Source organism: Delphinapterus leucas, chromosome 19, assembly GCF_059928025.1.
Source record: "Delphinapterus leucas isolate spDelLeu-1000000601 "Yukka" chromosome 19, BTC_Dleu_Yukka2, whole genome shotgun sequence".
Lineage (NCBI taxonomy): Eukaryota > Metazoa > Chordata > Mammalia > Artiodactyla > Monodontidae > Delphinapterus > Delphinapterus leucas.
In genome coordinates, this window is record NC_143147.1 from 29,670,184 (window position 1) to 29,690,399 (window position 20,216).

Genomic DNA, 20,216 nt, shown 5'->3' on the forward strand with positions numbered 1-20,216 from the left:
GCTGTGACCAGTCTTGGTCACCTAATCTCAGGACTCCATCTGTGAATGAGGTGCCCATCACCAATCTTGATGCTTGTGCGAAGCAACCCTGACAAGTTGCTGTGGCGTGTCCATTGTTCCTGGTGCAAACACAGAACCATCAATGACTGATATAAAGAAGCTTCTGAGGGCATATTTCTAGGATTTGACCACGATGAATCATGGCTCCAGGCTCCCCAGTAGAGATGCCAGGAGTAAGTATCTGCACCTGCTGTGTTAGCTCTCTTCTCACAGGGAGCTGTATAAACTATATTTCTAAGTGAGAAAAGATAGTGTACCCTTCAAATCAGAAGCCCACAACCCAGGGGTCTGGCCCCCAGAGCGGTTTTATGCGGTGCCAGCTGGTCTCTGGAGGCCAGAGCCTGGCCTGGAAGGGATCCCAAAAAACCAATCTCTTTTTCAAAATAAATGTTATTTTCTCATTTTATTGTTTATTAATTACAACATTTATATTAGTTAATTCTCCCTTTCTGCTTTTTTTTTCCCTAGGAGCAGAATGACTAGAATCTTTCATATTTTCCTGGTTGACGTTGTTAGTGTTGAAGACTCTGGCTTTTTAAATGAATAAAGTCGTGCTGTTCACTCATTCAAGGACCTCTTTCAAGTGTCTTTCCAGGCCCAGCTTCTTTCTTCCACACCCACTGGATAGGTTACTACAGGCAAGTTTATTCAATCTAAACATGCACCCAAGCTGGGTCCATCAGATTCTCTGTCCTGGGAATTTGAAGTTGGAGCTCAAAAATATAACAGAGATTTTTTTCACTTCATGAATGAAGACATTGTATCTTCAATCTTCGACTCCCAGTTAACATTGAGCGAGACCAGATCCTGCAGTGTCACTAATTTCACAGTCTTCTGGTAGGGAGGAGGGTGAGTGAAAATGGAGAGGAAAACTTAAATTAAGAGCAGATATGATTGGGGGGGGTCATGGAAAAAAAGTCAAGAAAGGCTCACGGGAGGATGCAATCCTGTCCTAAGGAACAAAAAGGACTTTGTTCTTTTCCTATTTTCTTATGTTCCACACAGGTGACAACATCTCTGCTCCCTAAATGTCCAAAAGTCAAATTGCTCACAGAGTATAAAAATGATCCTGTTCTCAAAGAGCTAAAAACATCTTAATCTCAGAATTATTCCTTGCCTATTAACCATACTTCAACCACATATCTGTAATAGTTCATGTCTATCATAAAGGGTTTTCCTTTCAGAATTAAGCTTAATCCCACGCTAAATGCACATTTGATGAAATCATAACTATATGCTTTCGGTTTATCTAATGTTTTCCATCTTTGTTTCAATTCTAACTTTTGGGTCTGCTGGACAATCATTTTCAAGGATATCAGTCAATGAGTAAAAACAAAACACCCAAATAATCTTGTCAATGCTGCTTTACTATACAAAGGCAGCAATACATCTGACGCCGGCTGCTGGCTGATAAGGCGCTTCCAGGCCATCAAGCTGCTGTCTCATTGGACCTGCGTGCACGACTTTAATTTGGCGTAAGTCAACTTAGAGGTGCCAGTCTGGGGACACTTCTCAGTTTGAGAGTCAGCAAAAGGAGGGGTTAATTCCAAAAGAGGGGAAAGCGTGTGCAAAGCGGGGTGAAAACGCTCCAGCGGCTCCCAGGTCTGGAGTCCGGGCGCGGGCGGGGAGAGCGCTCGGGGCGCAGGGCTGGGGTCGCGAGCGGCCGCGTCTGCGAGGCCCGCAAGGCGAGCCCAGGTGAGGCGCCGGCGGTCCCAGAGAGCAAGCAAGAGCCGGTGAGCGTGGTGGCGCAGGTGAGACACACACACACACACTCTCCCAGGAATTATTCAAACGGGGCCTGGCACCCCCTGCCCGCTCCCCATCGATCGCAGCGCGGGTCCCCATCGGCGGCAGCCTGCGGCCCGGCCCCTGCGGGAATCCCTCCCGGGGGCTGCCTGCTCCCGGCGCGACATCGCGGCTAGGCGGAGGCGGAAGCGGAGGCCGGGGAGGGCGCCCCATCCAGGGCCCCGCCCGCTTCCCGCCGCCGCCCCCGCTGCCGCCGCCGCCGCTTCGCTTTCGCTTTTCCCCGCGGCGCCGCCCGCCGAGTCCCGGGTTTCGTTTTCGACGCGCGTGGCGGGACCGGGAGGCGCCCATGGTCTTTGGCCGCCGCCCGCGCGCCCCACTGCTGCTCGCGCGTCTCTCGGGGCTGCGGCGCGGGGCCTGCGGTCGGGCCATGGCGCCGCCGCGCTGCTTCGCGCTGGAGCTGCCCGGCTGCACCCTGGCTCACTTCGCAGTGGGAGACGAGGCCCCGGGCGCGCGCCCCGACCCCGGCGTGGCCGCGCTCCTGGGACCCCCGGGCCGCAGCTATTCTCTGAGCGTGCCGGTGGCCGGGAGCGCGGGCTGCGCGGCCCGGGTGCGCGCGGCCCGGCTGCACCAGCGCTTGCTGCACCAGCTGCGGCGCGGCCCCTTCCGGCGGTGCCAGCTGCGCCGCCTGCTGTGATACCAACCGGGCGGCGGGGCGGGGGGCCTGCAGCACGGCTTCCTTCTCTGCGACCCCCGCGACAGCCCCGACACCCGGAGCGCTCTGCTGGCACTGCTGGATGCTTGCCCGGAGGCTCCGCGCCCGCGCCTGGCCGAGTTCTCCGGCGACCCGCTCTGCCGGCTGTGGCAGCTCCCGTGGGAAGGGCAGGACGGCCTGGGGTGGCGGCAGCTGGGCCGCGAGCGCGTCGTGCCCGTGCCGGAGCCCGTGCTGTACCCGGTGGTGCCGGACCTGCCTAGCTCCGGGGTCTTCCGCCGCCGGGAGGCCGCCCGCGCCGTTCTGGAGGCGGTAAGAGTTGGATCTCTTCCCAGCGCTCAGGGTGGATCCCCCAGGCCAGGGAAGTGGACACCGTGCGCTCTTCGCGGGGCTGGCCTGTCCAGACCTCCCTTTGCCAGGGAGTTGCTTTACTCCCGAGCGCAAATCTGGTGGTGAAGGTCGCCGGTGGGCCAGCCTCTGTTTAGACACCGTGGCTCTTTCCAGATTCTTGCTCGCCAGGGACCCCCAACCCCATGGGGGAAACTGACATCCCAACAGGAGCGGTGCGGCTCCCGCGCTGGCGGTGTCCGAGGTGGGGGTGGGGGTGTGCCGCTGGGTACAGGGAAAGCAATGCCATCTTGGAAGTGAGGACCCTGTTCCGGGAGGTCGGGGTGTAGAGAAAGGGCATGAGCTTGGGGTTTTAAGAAACTTAGATTAAGCGGTGCCTGCTTGCTTACTGGCTGCCACCCAGACACTCGGCTACTCCGTGTTGCTTTGTGCCTTTTCATCTGTAAAATACCTGCCTTGCAGTGTTAGGACAGGGAAGTATCTGACCCACAAGAGGTGCTCAGTGCAGGACAGCTAAGATTCTGCCTGAGCGCAGCCTGGGCAGGTCCCTAGGCTGCACTATGGGTCTTAGATACCTTGTATGAGCCTTGGGATAGTATTTCCGAGTGGTTAAGATTGCAAGACCTGGGTCTGAATCCAAACTCTGGCATGTATTACCTGTGTTACTTTCAGTAAGTTTATTAAACATGCTTCTTTGCCTTGGTTTCCCTGATCCGTAGATGGGATTAATAACGGTAGCACACTCACAGGGTTCTCTTCAACAGTGGCCAGGTTAATACTGTGAAAGCACTTAGACTGTTGCCTGGCTCAGAGTAAGCACGTAAGAAGAAAATACATGTCTGGGCCTCTCTGTAGAGGTGCTGTGAGTACACGTGAGGTCATGCACAGTTCAAAACCTGGAATCTCCCGGAGACGCCGCCCTACCCGCTTGTTGATTGCAGTGCTTGGCACTCTTCTGAGCCCCCAAGAGCTTAGCAAAGGACGGGATGCTGACTGCTTTCTTTGGAGCCTACAGTGTGGCTGATTTCCCACATTTGTGACACACAGGGCCCATGGTTCCACTGTCGCTACGTGACACTGCTTTGCAATTATACATCTTTTCTGCCCTTCCTCCTCTTATGTGACTGGCTTTATTGTGATACTCATTTGAGTCTGCAATATCTCCGAGGTGTGCGTGTATGCATAATGTGTGCTTAGGTATAATATGTACTGATTAAATACATTTGGGTAAATCCTTTTAATGAAATGCTAAGCGGAATGCACCTGAGAAGGTGTAAATTATCAAAAATACTTTTCTCTCAGTGATAGCCAGTGATTTAAATTTCAGCAACAAGTGAGGATATAGCTAAAACCCTTTTAACCAACACAAGTTTGGCTGACTCAGAATGGAAACTCCACGTAGAGCAAAAGTATGGCTTCAGGTATGCTGGGAGACAGGGTCTTTTATGTCTTTGGTTTGTTTCACATTCAAGCTGTTCTTTTTCTTTGAATTTTGAACGCAGAGGTCAGGCACTAAACTATAACAATGCCTCACATGGGCCCTTATATCCACTAGCAGACTCGTTTAATCTTCAGGCTTCTGTAAATGCAGCTTTGTTCATATACTTGTTTTCTTAGTATGAACAGGGAGAGGAGAAATCGTTGTTGGCCTTTTTTTGTTTTTTCCCCAGGAAGGTTGTTTTTTTTTTTCCTTTTCTCTCACTTTAAAAGCATAGGAATTTCATGAAACTCATTCAGCCTACAGCTGCAATCTACAAATAGGAAGAAACACTGTCCCTTTATATTGCCTATAAAAAATCTGGTCTTTCTCATGAGCAGCCTAACTGGTCCGTAGACACAAAAAAATTTAGTCCTATCAGGTTTAAGCCTTAATATTATTTGATCTTTTAACAGGCCCTTTAGGTGATGCATGCTCTTTTTTAGAGAGATCAGGATCTCAGATTTCTCAGTCTTCAAAGGCCATGCTGGCCTCTCCCCAGAATGGCATCTTCCTGGGGCCAAAAGTGTCGATTTAGGCAACATTGGGGCTGAGTGGAGGGTGGGTCTATGGTCACATTATCCTCTCTCTAACTGGATGTGGATTGCCCCGCCCACGTATGCAATGGAAATTTGTTTCTTGTGGCTGTTTCTGTCGAACTTGACCTCGGCTTGGGTCTCCTTGGTGCTGGGATCTCTTGAGTGTCATCCTTCCATGCAGGCCCACCCACAGTCCCCCTCCAGCTCTAGTTTCATGGGCACTGGACCCACCCCCGGGGGCCACATACTCTGAGGGCGTATTCAAATGTCCCGGAACAGAGAACAGTCAAGAAAGTAGATGTTAAGACCTCCTCTGCTTAATCATTCTGCCCAGTCTGGTTTAACCTGACCTTGTTCCAGGTTAGTTCAGAGGAGATGGATGCTCCCCATGTCCCCCGCACTGAGCTGTGGCTCTGTGTTAAAGCCGGGAGACAGGAAACTGGGGGACACGCACCTCACCATCTCACACTTCAGTTTTTTCCCCTTAGAAAGCAAATAGAATCTTCCATCTGCCCACTGGGTTCTGAATTTCACAACAGTGTAATTTGATGTGGGTCTGTTTTCATCCATTTTCGCTGGGCCCTTGATGGGTCTGGTAACTCAAGTCGTTAAATTCTTGGAAATTTTCTTGGCTTGTTTCTTTGATGAATTCCACTCCTCACTTTTTTTCTGTTCTCTCTTTCTGTATTGTCTGCTATTCAGATGTTGGACATATTGGACTGGTTTTCCAACTTTCTTGTCTTTTCTCTCACATATTTCCTTTTTATACCTTTACTACATTTTATAATATTTTTTCAACTTTGTGTTTTCAACTTGTTTTTCAACTCTTTTACGAAGACTTTCATTTCTGCTCTCAAGTTTCTAAGTTCTAAAAGCTTCCACTCTCTCCCATGTTTTCTTTCTTCCTTTCTTTCTCTTGTTATGTAAATATTCTTTTCTTTTTTTTTTTCCAGTACGCAGGCCTCTGACTGTTGTGGAGCCCGTTGCGGAGCACAGGCTCCGGAAGCGCAGGCTCAGTGGCCATGGCTCAAGAGCCCAGCTGCTCTGCGGCATGTGGGGTCTTCCCAGACCAGGGCATGAACCCGTGTCCCCTGCATTGGCAGGCAGACCCCCAACCACTGCGCCACCAGGGAACCCCTAAATATTCTTTTTAAAATAATATTATTTCTTTTTTATTGGATGCAGTGTCTTTACTTACTATTCTGAGACTTTAGTGATGGCTTTGTTTAAAGTTCCTCATGCAAAATCTCCATTTCCTCTAAGGTGAATTTTTATTTATTTGTTTTTTTGGAATTTTTAAAATTAAAGTTTAGTTGATTTACAGTGTTTCAGGTGTACAGCAAAGTGATGCCGTCATATATATGTATATGTGTGTGTGTATATATATATTCATTTTCCAGTTTCTTTTCCACTATAGGTTATTACAGATATTGAGTATAGTTCCCTGTGCTATACAGTAGGTCCTTGTTGGTTATCTATTTTATATATAGTAGTGTGTATCTGTTAATCCCAAACTCCTGATTTATCCCTCCCCCCTTCCCCTTCAGTAACCATAAATTTGTCTTCAGTGTCTTTGAGTCTATTTCTGTTCTGTAAATGAGTTCATTGTATCATTTTTTAAAGATTCCGCGTATAAGTGATATCATATGGTATTCGTCTTTCTCTGACTTACTTTCCTTAGTAATGGTCATCCCTAGGAGCATCCGTGTTGCTGCAAATGACGTTATTTCATTCTTTCTTATGGCTGAGTAATATTCCATTGTCTATATAGACCACATCTTCTTTATCCATTCCTCTGTCGATGGACATTTAGGTTGCTTTGTTTGTTTTATTTGCACCTTCCAGGTAGGATGCTCCCCTCAGATTCTGGTGATGCTTGGCAGTGGCTCATGATTGGTGTGGAAGATTAGTGACACGTGATTGGTGTGATCGCATTGAGTGAAGCGCTCATCTTCTGAATTACTGCTGTAGACATCCAGCCGACCTCCTTAGTGATCGCCCTTTGCCTTGTTCACTCTTTAGGGTGTGTAGATCTTATTACAACCCTTACCTGGGAAAGAGGACCCACCAGGGCTCTGGTCGGATTGGCTAGCAGGCTGAATGGAGCCAGCCCAGTGTTATTTGATTTTATCTTAAAGAAAAAATAACTTTTCGGCACAGTGATTTTGAGTCAATTGAATGTGAGTGCCTTTGAAGTCACAGTCTCTCCAGCTGTGTCACTCGATTCTTCTCCAACCGGAAGAGAAACACAAGGAGGGTGAGAAGCTCCCTGTAAGGGGCTCCCTGTCCAGATGGGGAGGTGGACATGCACACACACCATTGTCGACTTGCTTTCTGTGGCTGGAGGAGGTGTTTACGACAAGTCAGGGTGCAATTTACTTTGCCTGGGGAGTCAAGAAAGGTTTCACAGAGATGGAATCAGAAGACACATAAAATAAGTACCTACACGTAAACTGGATTGAAATGGACATTTCTTGCCCCAAAGCCCTGTCTTTAGCTTTCCTGTCTTAGGGTTTGCTTCACTTGTCCTGTTTAGTGACTGCTTTGACTCAGTAATTTTCATAAGTGAACTGATTTTAACATTTTGGGGGCATAAATTAAATACAAAATATCGAATTTGGACCCGTGTATTTCATTTGCAGACCCTGGGTGGGTCTAAATCTACTTTGCAGGCTTTCATTGTTAATCTTGAATTGTTTTAAACAAGTAAAATATTTAAGACATTTGTGTGGGACAACACTGTAGCAAATTGTGTTTGTTTGATCCCGTATTAGGACTCAGTCATGCTAGCTCTTTTTCTCTGTTTTGTTTGATGAAAACAAATCAATTTCGTTTAGAGTAAGTACATGGCATTTCCACTAGAGGGAGGAGGAGTGCTAATTTTAAACATTGAGGGAGGAGCTGTTCTTTTTGCCGAGATAATCACTCCCTTCATTACACACAAACTGTGCTTGGAATAACTACTGTGGTTCCTTTCTTTTTTTTTTTTTTTTTCCTTTCATTTTTATTTAAATGTCTGCTCTAATGGGAGAACAAAGGACAAACCGTGGAACATTTCTAGGTCAAAGTAGCAAGTATTGAAAAGTGGCTAATTTCTTGCTTCAAGAATTCTAAACACAGCCCTGGGGTCAGAAACATTTTCAAAAGAAGACCTTAGTGATCAGAGAACTCTATCTCTTTCTTTAATAGTTCTGGAAAATGAGGCCCAGAGAGAGACCTGCCCCGCACAGGTTGGAGAATTTGCTACTAGGAGATGCAAAAATAGAAATGTTGCCCAGTTCTTTTTCTAGTGCTCTTTATAATGCAATAGATTTGGTCAGCATATCTGATGCCATAAATATTATAGACACATACCTACATATATGTTTTTGTACATGAATATGTATGCATATATTTTCCTCCCTCTGATGTTTATGATTTGAGATCTGGCATTAAGAAATATTCTGGGGCTTTTATGTGTCCTTGTTTACTTGCTCTTAAAACCTCCCCATCCCAACTCCCCTCCTTGTATTACTCTAGATGCAAAAAGCATTGCTTATGTAGGGTATGGCTAATGGATTCAGCATGGTCCAAGAGCTGGTAATTACTGACCAATCACCAAAATACCATGGTTTAAAAAACACACTATAAACTTTCCTGTGAAGTCTCCAACATTTTTATTAACATGCATGACATTAGTGGCTGTACTTATTTTGCCATAATTGAGGGTGTGTCCCGTTTCTCTAGAATAATAAGGCATTTGAGGGAGTTCTCATATTTCACTTCTGGCTGAACCCGGTCTGTAAGCTCTTACAAACATAATGCATTTTGTGCTCATCTTTGAGGTAGGAAAGATTATTTTCTGAGTTTTAACTGAAAAAACAACCATACGCACACACCCAAGTTTTCTATTCTGAAGTTTTTTTTAAAAAAAACAACAAAGCGAGGCCATTAACAAATGAGTGCTTTTTGAAGCCATAAAAGATTTTTCAACATTTTCTCTAGTCAGAACTTTCAATAAGGAGTTTTCCCCTTACCCCTGAATAGTCTGACCAGCAGTTCTGCTCTATTTCTACCCGAGGAGAGCTTCATTAAAAGTGAGTGTTAGCCTTAGTGTTGGGGAATGTGGAGATGCATGTATAAAAACTGTGGTCATTCTTTTTTTCCCTTCCATTTTTATTGAGATATAATTGACACACAGCGCTGTATATGTTTAAAGTATACAGCATAATGATTTGACTTAATACATCATGAAATGATTATCACAAGAAGTTTAGTGAACATGCATTATCACTCTCTTTTTTTTAAATTAATTTATTTATTATTTATGTTTTGGCTGCATTGGGTCTTCATTGCTGTGCGTGGGCTTTTCTCTAGTTGTAGCAAGCGGTGGCTACTCTTCTTTGTGGTGCGCAGGCTTCTCATTGCGGTGGCTTCTCTTGTTGTGGAGCACGGGCTCTTGTTGCGGAGCATGGGCTCTAGGTGCGCAGGCTTCAGTAGTTGTGGCGCGCGGGCTCTAGAGTGCAGGCTCAGTAGTTGTGACGCATGGGCTTAGTTGCTCTGCAGCAAGTGGGATCTTCCCGGACCAGGGCTCGAACCCGTGTCCCCTGCATCGGCAGGCGGATTCTTAACCACTGCGCCACCAGGGAAGTCCCATCCATCATCTCTTATAGATATAAAATTAAATAAATAGAAAAATGTTTTTCCTTGTGATGAGAACTCCTAGGATTTGCTCTCTGGACAACTTTCATTTATAACATATGGAAGTGTTAATTATATTTATCGTGTTGTACGTCACATCCCTAGTTCTTACGTATCTTGCAGCTGGGAGTTTGTACCTTTTTACCACTTTTATCCTATTCCCCTCCCCCCTCCTCTGCCTCTGGTAACCACAAATCTGATGGTGGCCACTCTTTTAATGAAAAGATGTATCATCTTCCACTTTTTTGTGCATAAATATAAGTGAAGTAATGAGTGAAAGCACTTCTGGCTGTAAGCGGACGTAGGTGTCATTCCCGGCTGGGTGGATCTGTGACCGTGCGTAAGTTACTCTCTCTGTTTGCAAACCAAAACCATCAGGCTGGAAGAGGACCAAGGGCCCTCCACTTCCATTGGCCATAGTTTCATAATTGCATAATGAATGGAATTCACCTATGACCCTAAATGCCTTATAATTTTTAACAAGATTGTAACACAGGGTTTGTTGTTTTTATACCATTTTGTTACTGTTTTAATAACTTGGGAAAGCCTGGTGTTGGTATGTAATGTGTTACATTGTGTGTTGGTTCCCACAAAACGTCTAGGTAAATTAGTCTTCTGTAAAAAATTACCTTTAAATTCCTTAGGGGAGTCTAGTGTGACTTACAGTGTGACTAAGGAGGATGCAGCTGTCACTCCCGCTCAGTGGAACCTCTGTTTTCCTCCTAAGAACTGTGGCGGTGACCTCGACCCTGGTGTTTCTGCTGACACTCTGCTGTCCCCTATAGCCTGCTCTTTGTGCAGCACCCAGTGTGATCCTTAAAAGTCACCTTGTTCATCACACTCAGGGGTCTTCCTTTAAGTCTCTTTTTGGTATTTCTCCTAAAAGGCCTTCCACATTACTTGATCTGAAATACCTTTCATCATCCTCTTCCACTTAGCGCTAACTCATGACTACCTGTGTCTGTCCATGTCTGTGTCCGTGCCTGTGTGTTTGTCTACAACTATCACATTTATATCCATACCCAGAACTATATATCTGTACTCATAACCCTATCTCTATCTATGTCCACACCCATACTTATAGCTATATCTCTGTGTATAGTATGTGCGTGTTTATCTGTACTTTTGCACTAGAATATGTCCTCTATGAAGGCAGAGGCTTTCTTTTTCACATTGCTTTAATCCCAGTGCCGAGGACAGTGCCTGGCATATAACAGATGCAAAATAAGTATTTGTCAAACCGAGGAACAAATATCCCGCTTGTCAGGATTTGGGTTTTGGCTTTTATTAGCTCTGTGGACAAGTTACTTAACTTCACTGTGACTTTATTTTCTCATTTCTCCATCAAGGACGTCATCATTTCCCTCAGAGATCTGATGTGAGAATGAAATGAGATGATACAAGGAAGAGGAGCTGCTGGTCCTGGCCCAGAAAAGGCACCAAGTTAAGGTTAATCCCCTACTTCCTCCTTCTGTCTTGCTGAGCACATTCTGACTTTCACAAATCTGTGGGCTCAAAGGGAAACACACCTATTAGTATTCACTGCTGAGTCATTTCCAGAGCTGGCAAACTTGAGCCTTTCCAGCTCTGGAAGATTATAAACATAAACACTCTTTTCCACAGGAGAGACTGCCAAAACACAGAGCTGATTTGCCCACAAATTTAAGCATGGCAGTGGTAAATATATATATGTATATAAAGTCAATAACAATGGCAACTTATTATTTAATTTTATTAATAGACAAAAATTGAGAGTTAAGAGCTATACTTTTGCTATCTAGGTGACATGAGCTTAAGCATTTACCCCATCACCCAACACAAGAGATCATGTTTCAAAAATGAAAAACTTTCAGGAAGGCCTCTTTCCATTTGTATTTAAAAACCAAATGTTTCCAACAGAGAATTATCTCCCTTAGAAAGAGAAACCACTTTAGTCAATAAAAGTATTACCCCTAAACATCTGCTAAGAGTCTCACATGCATTATTGCACGTATTGTTCACATGAAATCTATGCATCATAATACTGCTATACACTTATATCTATTTTGAAGTGATTTAACCAGCCCGAGGTCACAGGGCTAGTTAATGGTGGAGCCCCAGGAATCATGCTATGTTTGACTGACCCTGGAACCAGCGAGGGCCCCTAAGCACTGTACTTGAAGGCCTCAGGTGACAGCAAAGCCAGTCCCAGTGACCGTTCAATCTAAATATATAATTAAATCAAAACCAAAGATGAAAACTGAAAAACAAATATACCCAGATTTGTATAGCTTTGTATTTGTATAGCTCTTTGTTAGTTACAAATGGTCCCTTTATAAGTTGTCTTAGTCCATCCTATGTAGGATTGGGTGAGACTTTATATCACTTTATAGATGAAGGAGGAGAGGTTATACGACTTCACTGAATGCCCCCAGGTAATAACGACTAGAGCCTGGACTCCACCTTCTGACTGTAGATCCTTGTTCTGTCCCCTGCTCTCCTTGACTTTCTAGGAGAAAACCTCCTCTTCTATACTTAGAGACTTGTTACCCATTGACAGAGTATCTTCTAAGTGTCAGTTACTCTGGTAGCTGTTGTGAGCACACAGGTCTTAGATAAACACAGACACTATCCCTCCTCTCTGGAGGTCAGAGACACAGATAAAAAACAAATAAATACATACGATGTTAGTGCCCTGGTGGTGTTCGTGCCACAGACAAAATTAAAATATGTGAAGTAGACAGGGAGAACCAGGTTGGGGAGAGGGTTGAAGTTTTAACTTGGGTGGTGTGAGGAGATTGCTCTGCTAAAGAGATATTTGAATACCTGGAAGAAGTGAGAAGTTCCAGCCGTGCGCTTATCAGGAGTGATGTGGCTCCAGACAGACACGACTGCACATGCCAAGGCCCTGAGGCGATAGGAGGATTCTTGGTGTGTATGAGGAATCAGAAGGAGGCCATGGGAGCTGCATCAACCAGGCAGCAGATGAGTCTACAGCTCCGAGGGTTGTGTCTTCCACCGTGGAGGGCAAGCACCGGGAAGTTCAGCAAATCCGAGGCTTTGGTGCTGACAGACAGGCACGTGGAGGGAACCGCCCTCAGCAGGTAGAGAAGGGGCCCTGAAGTAGCGGGAACTCAAAAGTGATTCAGGCACAGATTATGATCAGCCTCTCCTTAGAGGAGTGAGTTGTGTATCGTAAATGTGATGAGCATTCACTGAGGACGGTGAAGCCCGACTGGATGAGCACCAGTTACGAGCATTTGAGGAAAAGCCCTCAGCAGGAAATGGCCGTCTCTCTCCACAGACTGAAACCTTCCTGGCAGAGACCACGCATTTTTATCATATTTCCCAGAAGAGCTCGGCTGCTCTGGGTCCGCATATATGAATTATCTAGAGTGAAGTCAAATGGGGCAAAGTCATGCGAGTCTTTTTAATTAATAGGATTCATAAGTTCTCACTGGAAGGCAGCCCTATGGATCCCATTTTTTCCCTATTTGACATTTATGTAGCCCTCTTTACCATGTAAAATATCTTATCCCTTTTTATTGTCACAGCAAAACTGTGAAGTAGGGGAGTACGAGCAATATCGTCTTTCTCTCTTTCCCTCCCTCCCTTGAGGAAATGGAAAGTGAAATGGTATTTGATATGATGGGAAGTGCTGGAACTCCAGAGACCTCAGTGGCTTCCTCTGTGTGGCCTGGTCAGACCCCGCCAGAAGGGGACACGGTGGCAGGTCAGGCTGTGACAGTGTGGGGCGGGACAACGGGGACCCTTCCAGAATCTGCAGGCCCTCTGTGCGGCCCTGTGGGCTCCCAGGCCACGTGGATGGTGGACGGAGCATCTGGAGACCAGGGTCCAGGACCCGAAGAACACAGAGCATCTGAACAAACTTGGGGAAATCACGCTCCCGCTTCAGCCTGCCCTTCTCTCATCTGTAAAGGGGGGAGTTAACGTTACATTTATTTAAGTAACATTTCTATAGCTCTTATTTCCGGCCAGTTGTGGTTATAAGCACTCTACAGACATTAACTTGTTTAATTCTGCAGGCGGCCCCCTGAGGTAGGTCATACTATTATCCGCATTTTACTGGTGGGGAAAGGAAGGCACGGGAGGGTGAAGCAGCTTGCTCAGGGCCGCAAGCTAGTGCCTGGTAGGGCCGGAATTCAAATCCGAGCAGGCTGGCACCATCATCTGGCTTTAAGCTCTCACTCTGCTGCCTCCCAGTGCAAGATCTGTACGTTCCCTCTTAGCCCTCCCATCTGGCGAGGGTAATTTTATGAGCTGAGATTTCAGCCCATATGGGGAACTCTTGCTCTAATCCATTACATCAAACTGCACGCTCTGATCTGATCACCCGGCCTTCCCTTGAGGCAGTGTTGGCGTCGGAAATGTCCACTGTGTGAGTTGGCCGGGATGCTGACTTACACAGAAGTGAGAACTCAGGGCCTCTGTGTACACTGATATCACCAGTGATTTCTATCTTTAAGCTAGGAGACTGTAGGTGCTGATGTAGGTGAGGTGCCTGGCCCTGGGACCCCCTCTCCTTTCTCATGAGCTCCCCTGCTCCCCTGTTGGTTCCACTCATCTCTGCTGGGATGACCCCAGACTGTGTCACTGTGTCGTTAGCGCTCACTCCCCTCAAGGTTAAGTTATGTTAAGGAGGAACCACAAGCACACCTCCTCTCCTGCTGCCCGCTGGCCCTCTCTCCTCCCCCGGAAGCTGGAACACGCTCACAGCGCCCCACAAAGAAGTAGAGCCCCCTGCACATAAGTCTGCAACCCACACTGAGGCTGGACCTGCCGGGGGTTCTTTTTCAGCCCCTACTTCATTTCACCTCTCGAGGAGCCCACGGGAAGCTCCACCCCTCCTCTGGGGACCTCTGGAAACAGTTTTTGGGGTTCTAAGGTTCCTTTTTTTCTTTTTGCAGACAAAAGTACATCTTATTCCTGAACCGTAGCTGCAGATTTGAATTTCCTTTGTACTGCCGGCCTCTTTCACCCACAGCTCTGACACAGCTGAACCTCAGCCTCACCTCCTGTCAGGTCGACTCAGGTCCATGTGGTCAACGGCCCCTCCGTCCTTGGAGTCCGGGATGCTTTGCCCGTGCGGTCCTGGATGTCTGTGATCATGGTCCCTGACCTTCCTCCTCTGAAGTGACCCTGTGTTTCTCTCTCACTCTCTGTCCCCTTGTCCTCTTTCCATGGAAAAACGAAGCCACTGTAGCCTCTTCCCAGTTACAGGAATAATCTCTCTGAAAACAGCTTCACTAGTTAAGAGCTCTCATCAAAGCCCTTTTCTTTTTCCATGCATAAAATAGCTACACAGGGGTTTGTATTCTGTTTTATGTTCGTTTTGCTAAAACACATGGCAGCTTATGATGCATTTTTTTTACACCTTGTTTTTCACAAGGTGAAAAATACATCTTGTAATTTTTTCACATGAGAACACAGATATCTACCTGGTTCGTTTTCACATCTGTATAGTGTTTTATTGTATACATAAATCATAATTTATTTAATGGATTCTTGATGGATGGACAGTTGCTTCCAGTCATTAGCTATATTAATTGATGCTGCAAATGAACTTGAGTGTGTGTGTGTATGTGTGTGTATGTGTATGGGTGAATATATGTGTATACCTACCTATAACTGTGCAACTCTGTGAGTATATCTGTGGAATAAATGCATAACAAAGTAACCACTGAGTCAAAGAATACATTCATTTAATTCACTTTTAATTTGCTCAACATCGATTCATTTGGCATCCAAAAAAGTTGCATCAGTTTAGTCAGCCAACAATGTTTAATATTCCCTCATTTTGTTTTTCAAGTTGCATAGGTAAACAATCTTATCACATTGTTTTAATTTGTACTTTTTAAAATATATGTGAGTCTGAGGGTCAATTTATATTTCTAAGTCTTTTGTCTTGCTTTTTCTGTCTGTTCACATACACTGCTGAGTACTCTGTTGGGTCTTTGTCTTTTTAGAATATTGATTTGTAAGATTTCTTTATATATTTAGGTGCTAGTCCTAGATTATATGTATTGTCTTATGTTATTTTTTTCTGAAAATGTGTTAAAATTTTAGTGTATTGAAATCTGTTCCTTAATAGCTTCTGTCTCTGTATTTTTTCTTAAACACATTATATTTTCAGAGAAGTTTTTGGTTCACAGCGATATTGAGAGGTGGGCACAGAGGCTGCTCACATAATCCTCCTGCCTCCACGCAGGCACAGCCTCCACCATCATCAGCATCCCCCGCCAGAGTGGTCCATTTGTGACAACCGAGGGGCCTCTGTCGACCATCACGATCACATCGACCCACAGTTTACAACAGGCTCCGTTCTTGGAGTTATACATTCCATGGCTTTGGACAAATGTATGATGACACATATACACCGTCACAGTATTAATCGGAATAGTTTCGCTGCCATAAAACTCCTCTGTGTTCTACCTCTTCCTCTCCCCACCCGCCTTCTACCCCGACTTGTGACAACGCCTGATCTTTCTTTCTGTCTCCACAGTTTTGCCTTTTCTGGAATGTCATAGAGTTGGAAACATACAGTAGGTAGTCTTTTCGTATTGGCTTCTTTCACTTGGTGATATGCGTTTAAGTTTCCTTCATGTATTTTCATGGCTTGATAGATTGTATCTCTTTAGTGTTGAAGAATATTTCATTGTGTGAATGCACCACAGTTTATTTCTCCACTCACTTACTGCAGGACATCTTGGCTGCTTCCAAGTTTTTGCAATTATGAGTAAAGCTGCTGTAAACATCTGTGTGCTTCTGCCTTTCTTGTTTTGCTTTGAAAGTTTTTCTCATTTCCAAGATAAATTAAAATTTAATGTCCTAATTTTCTTCTATTTGTGATTTTACTATTTGCTTCTATTTTATAATCCATTTGAAATTATTTTAGTGTTAGAATATATATTAATGTTTCTCTTCAGCTGTCTTTTGAGTTATTTTGATGGCAAGAGTTACATTTTGCACTTCTTTGAAATTTACCTAAGATGTACCAAAATGCTTGGCATGTACATAGCACTAAATACTTATTAGCTGTAATGATACATATTTGCTTTAATAAGTATTAAGCAGTACCACTAACATGTAAAGGCTGCTAATATAGTAGTAATAGCTACCATTTATCGAGCAGTTGATATGTGCTAGGTAGATTCTATAAACTTTACCCATTTTAAATCCAACAACCTGGCAAAGTATGTATTATTGTCTCTATTTTATACATGAGAGAACTGATGATCTTGAGATCACACATCTTAAAAGTAGCAAAGCTGGGGCTTGAACACAAGTTGATGTATCTTCAAAACACCAAGATTTTCCAACACCTATTGCTGTCGATAACAGTGGAGAGAGGAGGTGAGTGATGTATGGAAATACAGAGTAACCTCTTTCTGGTCTGCTAACTGGAATTTATAGTCCTAAGGATTCAGTCTTAACATCAAATATTTTATTGAATTGGATTTAAACCTCTTTACCGCCTACTGAGCCCAATGAGGTAATACTTAGTAAATGCTACATGTTGGCTTTTGGCCCAGTGCAGGGGATACGAGCACTTCGCAGGGATAATTTTCTCCTAATTGGTTGTAACTAATGCACTGCCATTCTGGAATTTGTCACTTACCTAAATGTACCTTAGCAAATGGACCATGGTCTCCACATAAATGCACATTTACACACACTAGAAACAGCTTGGTGAGAGGCAAGTGGGATGAAGAAGGATGTGCCTGAGTGGGCAGTAGGTGACCTGGTGGACCGCCACCTTCTACGAAATCTTTTTTGGATGAGGGAGGATGGCTGGAAGAACAGGAATTGGGACTCGAGAGGCCAATGGAGAGGCAAGGCTGAGCCAAAGTCACTGTGTCTCCTGGGCTAGTCTTCCTTCTTCAGAGGCTTATTTTCTCATAAGTAAAATGGAGAAGCTTCGTTAGATCTGCCACTTCAAGCTGTGCTCTGTGGAGGTTACTTGGGGTCATCGTAAGTAAGAAATGAGAGCAGACGGATCTGAGTGCTCTGTTCCCACTCAGGCCCATAGCTCTCTGCTTTGCCCATCTTACGGTTTCTGTGGCGAACAACATGCAAACCACTGAAAGTGAGCCTGCCCCAGAATGGCTCCAGGGAGGACATTCTGAGAGCTTACCGCTTCTCTCCCATCCCCAAGAGCCCCCAGTGCATGTGCTCTGATGAAGGTTGGCATGACTAGCACAGAGGACACTGCCTGTGTGGCTTCCCAGGAACTCCCACCGGCCAGCACACAACAGAAGGTAGGGAGGGTGGCAAAAAAGAGAAGCCGGTGGAAGTAACCTGGGTTAGTCTCGGCCCCCATGGGAGGAGGTAGACAAATGCTCACCAATAGCCATCCAGTCCCCTGTGAAAGGAGCTAATGTAGTAGAGGGTGGTCAGGGCATCTGTGTCCCCATGAGGAGCTCCCAGGGCTGGCAGGGGCTGAGGACATATGGAGTGCCCACCCACCTGCCCAGCTGACCTGCTTCAGGCAGTGCCAACTGCAGCCAGGGGCAGCTGTCCTGGGCCAGGGGGACATCTGATTCCTGGAACGGCATACCAGGAGCCTCAAAGGGAAGGCATACGAGACAGATCCAGGAATTGAGGTGACATGAAACTTTCAGAGGGAGAGGCACCTTTAGCTTTCTTTTTGTTAAAATATCAATGAATTCATCTCTCTGCGTATCTAAGTCTCCCCCTTCTTTCTCTGTCTCTGTCTCTCTTTCTCTCTGTCTCTCATTTATATTCTGTTGAGCTGTGATTTTCAGTACTCCAGGGATCTTAAAGTTTCCACACCAGCTGTAGTAAAATTGCATAAGACGTCTTGATGGTAGTGTGAATTCTCAGTGCCTTGGGCCCAGGCTGAAACCCACAAGCTTGAAAGATCTGGACTTTGTAGGAGAAGCAGAATTGGAGAGAGAGAGAGACAGAGAGAGAGAGAAAGAGAGAGAGAGAGAGAGAGAGAGAGAGAGAGAGAGGAAACAAATGAATTCAGGAAGATCCACAAGGAACCTCATTTCTGTCTTCCTCGAGCTGGTGGGAAATTAGCAAATGACTTAACCTGTCTGAGTGTCATGTTCCACATCTGTTAAAAGAGAATTTAGATTAACTTTAGATTGCTAAAGCTAATAGTAATATGTACCTTCCAAATTTATTTTGAGAATTATTAGGAAAGAGTTTGAGTAGTCTAATATTTCCAAAATGAGCTCCGTAGATGGCAGCTGTAATTGTACACAGGTTAACACCAGCTCTGATGACTGTCTTTGTCTTTGTGGCCCTGTGATCATGATTGTATCGTGTTCTATTCCTTCTAGGCAGACGGAACTCACCATGTACATGTGGTATTGTGTCAGCATGTCGCTTTCTTGGGCTTGTTGAAAAGGTCAAAGAATACAAATTTGGAGAAAAAGTTAAAAGATTTAGTTAAGTCTGAAAAAGCAGTTGTCTACCTTCCAATTCTTATCTTTCCTCATTGCCTTTTCCACCAAAATTCCAGCCTTTCCAGGAAACCTTTCCAAATCAATCAGAAGTCAGAAGTGTGCGCTGGCATCCCCAAAATGTGAGCTCCAGAACCATCATTCATTTCTTGCCTGGTTTTGGGCACCACTTCTGGTCTGGACCGGCCACTTTCCTCTTCTGGAAATCCAGCCTATTGGACTTCATGGTTCTGAAGTCCATTCAACCCGGGTAAGTTCTGCGATTCTCTCCCTCTTCATCCTGAGACCACGGTTTCTACACTCAAATTCAGAGACCTGGTCTGATAACTCCAAAATTTATGATGGAGAAATTAAAAGAATATTTTAATTTAAAAATATTGAATATTTTAATTTTAAAATATTGAATATTTTAATTTTAAAATATTGAATATTTTAATTTTAAAATATTGACTATTTTAATATTTGAAATTGAAATGGTTTGTGGTTGGCCCCTTCTCAGAATCTTTCTGATGAAATTTGATTATGTAGATCCAGCATTTTATCAAAATTGAGGAATATTTTCTATTTTATTTTTTTAGTTGGAAGCCCTTTGGCTCTAAGCGTCGGAGGAAGTGAAGAAGGGACGTGAAGCTGTTACCAGGATGGACTGCATGAAATCTCATTAACTGAGAACACAAGGGACCAGACAAAACAGATTTTGAATTAATTAGTTTGCAGTATGTGAAAGCATTGCTGAGAAATATAGGACATTTTATTGGCTAAGAAATTCCCCTTCATTATATTACTCGATGCAATGTTAAGTCAAATGATAAATGGGAATGATGTTTCTTTATTTTTGGGCAAATGATAGGTGGTTTGGGAAATACCTTATTCGGTTTTCAGCTATCTGGATGAAATTTATCAGATTCTTGCTTATTGTCATAATTTTAGGTTGTATCCTGACAGCTCTCAAGTTCTGTTCTTTAATAAATTTTTTCCTTTCCATGTGAATCCCGAGTGATCTAATGGATAACCAGACATGCCATGTTTTGTTTTATTTATTTTTTAAAATATTTATTTATTTAGGCTGCGCCAGGTCTTAGTTGCGGCACGCGGGGTCTAGTTCCCTGACCAAGGATCGAACCCGGACCCCCTGCATTGGGGAGTGCAGAGTCTTACCCACTGGACCACTTCCCCCATGTTTTGTTTTAAATGTATTGATTCCTAAAGATTCAATACTAGTT

General features: G+C 44.8%; 1 protein-coding gene across 1 annotated transcript; it reads left to right on the plus strand.

The window, feature by feature from the left end:
- The first annotated feature begins 193 nt into the window (after window positions 1-193).
- Window positions 194-20,010, plus strand: LOC149746249 (uncharacterized). Its single transcript, XM_089901793.1, has 5 exons — window positions 194-233; window positions 1,663-1,755; window positions 1,817-2,827; window positions 19,053-19,243; window positions 19,572-20,010. The coding sequence occupies exons 1-3, from the start codon at window positions 194-196 to the stop codon at window positions 2,776-2,778; spliced, it is 1,095 nt and encodes a 364-aa protein (XP_089757919.1). The 3' UTR covers window positions 2,779-2,827; window positions 19,053-19,243; window positions 19,572-20,010.
- Window positions 20,011-20,216: the final 206 nt, after the last annotated feature.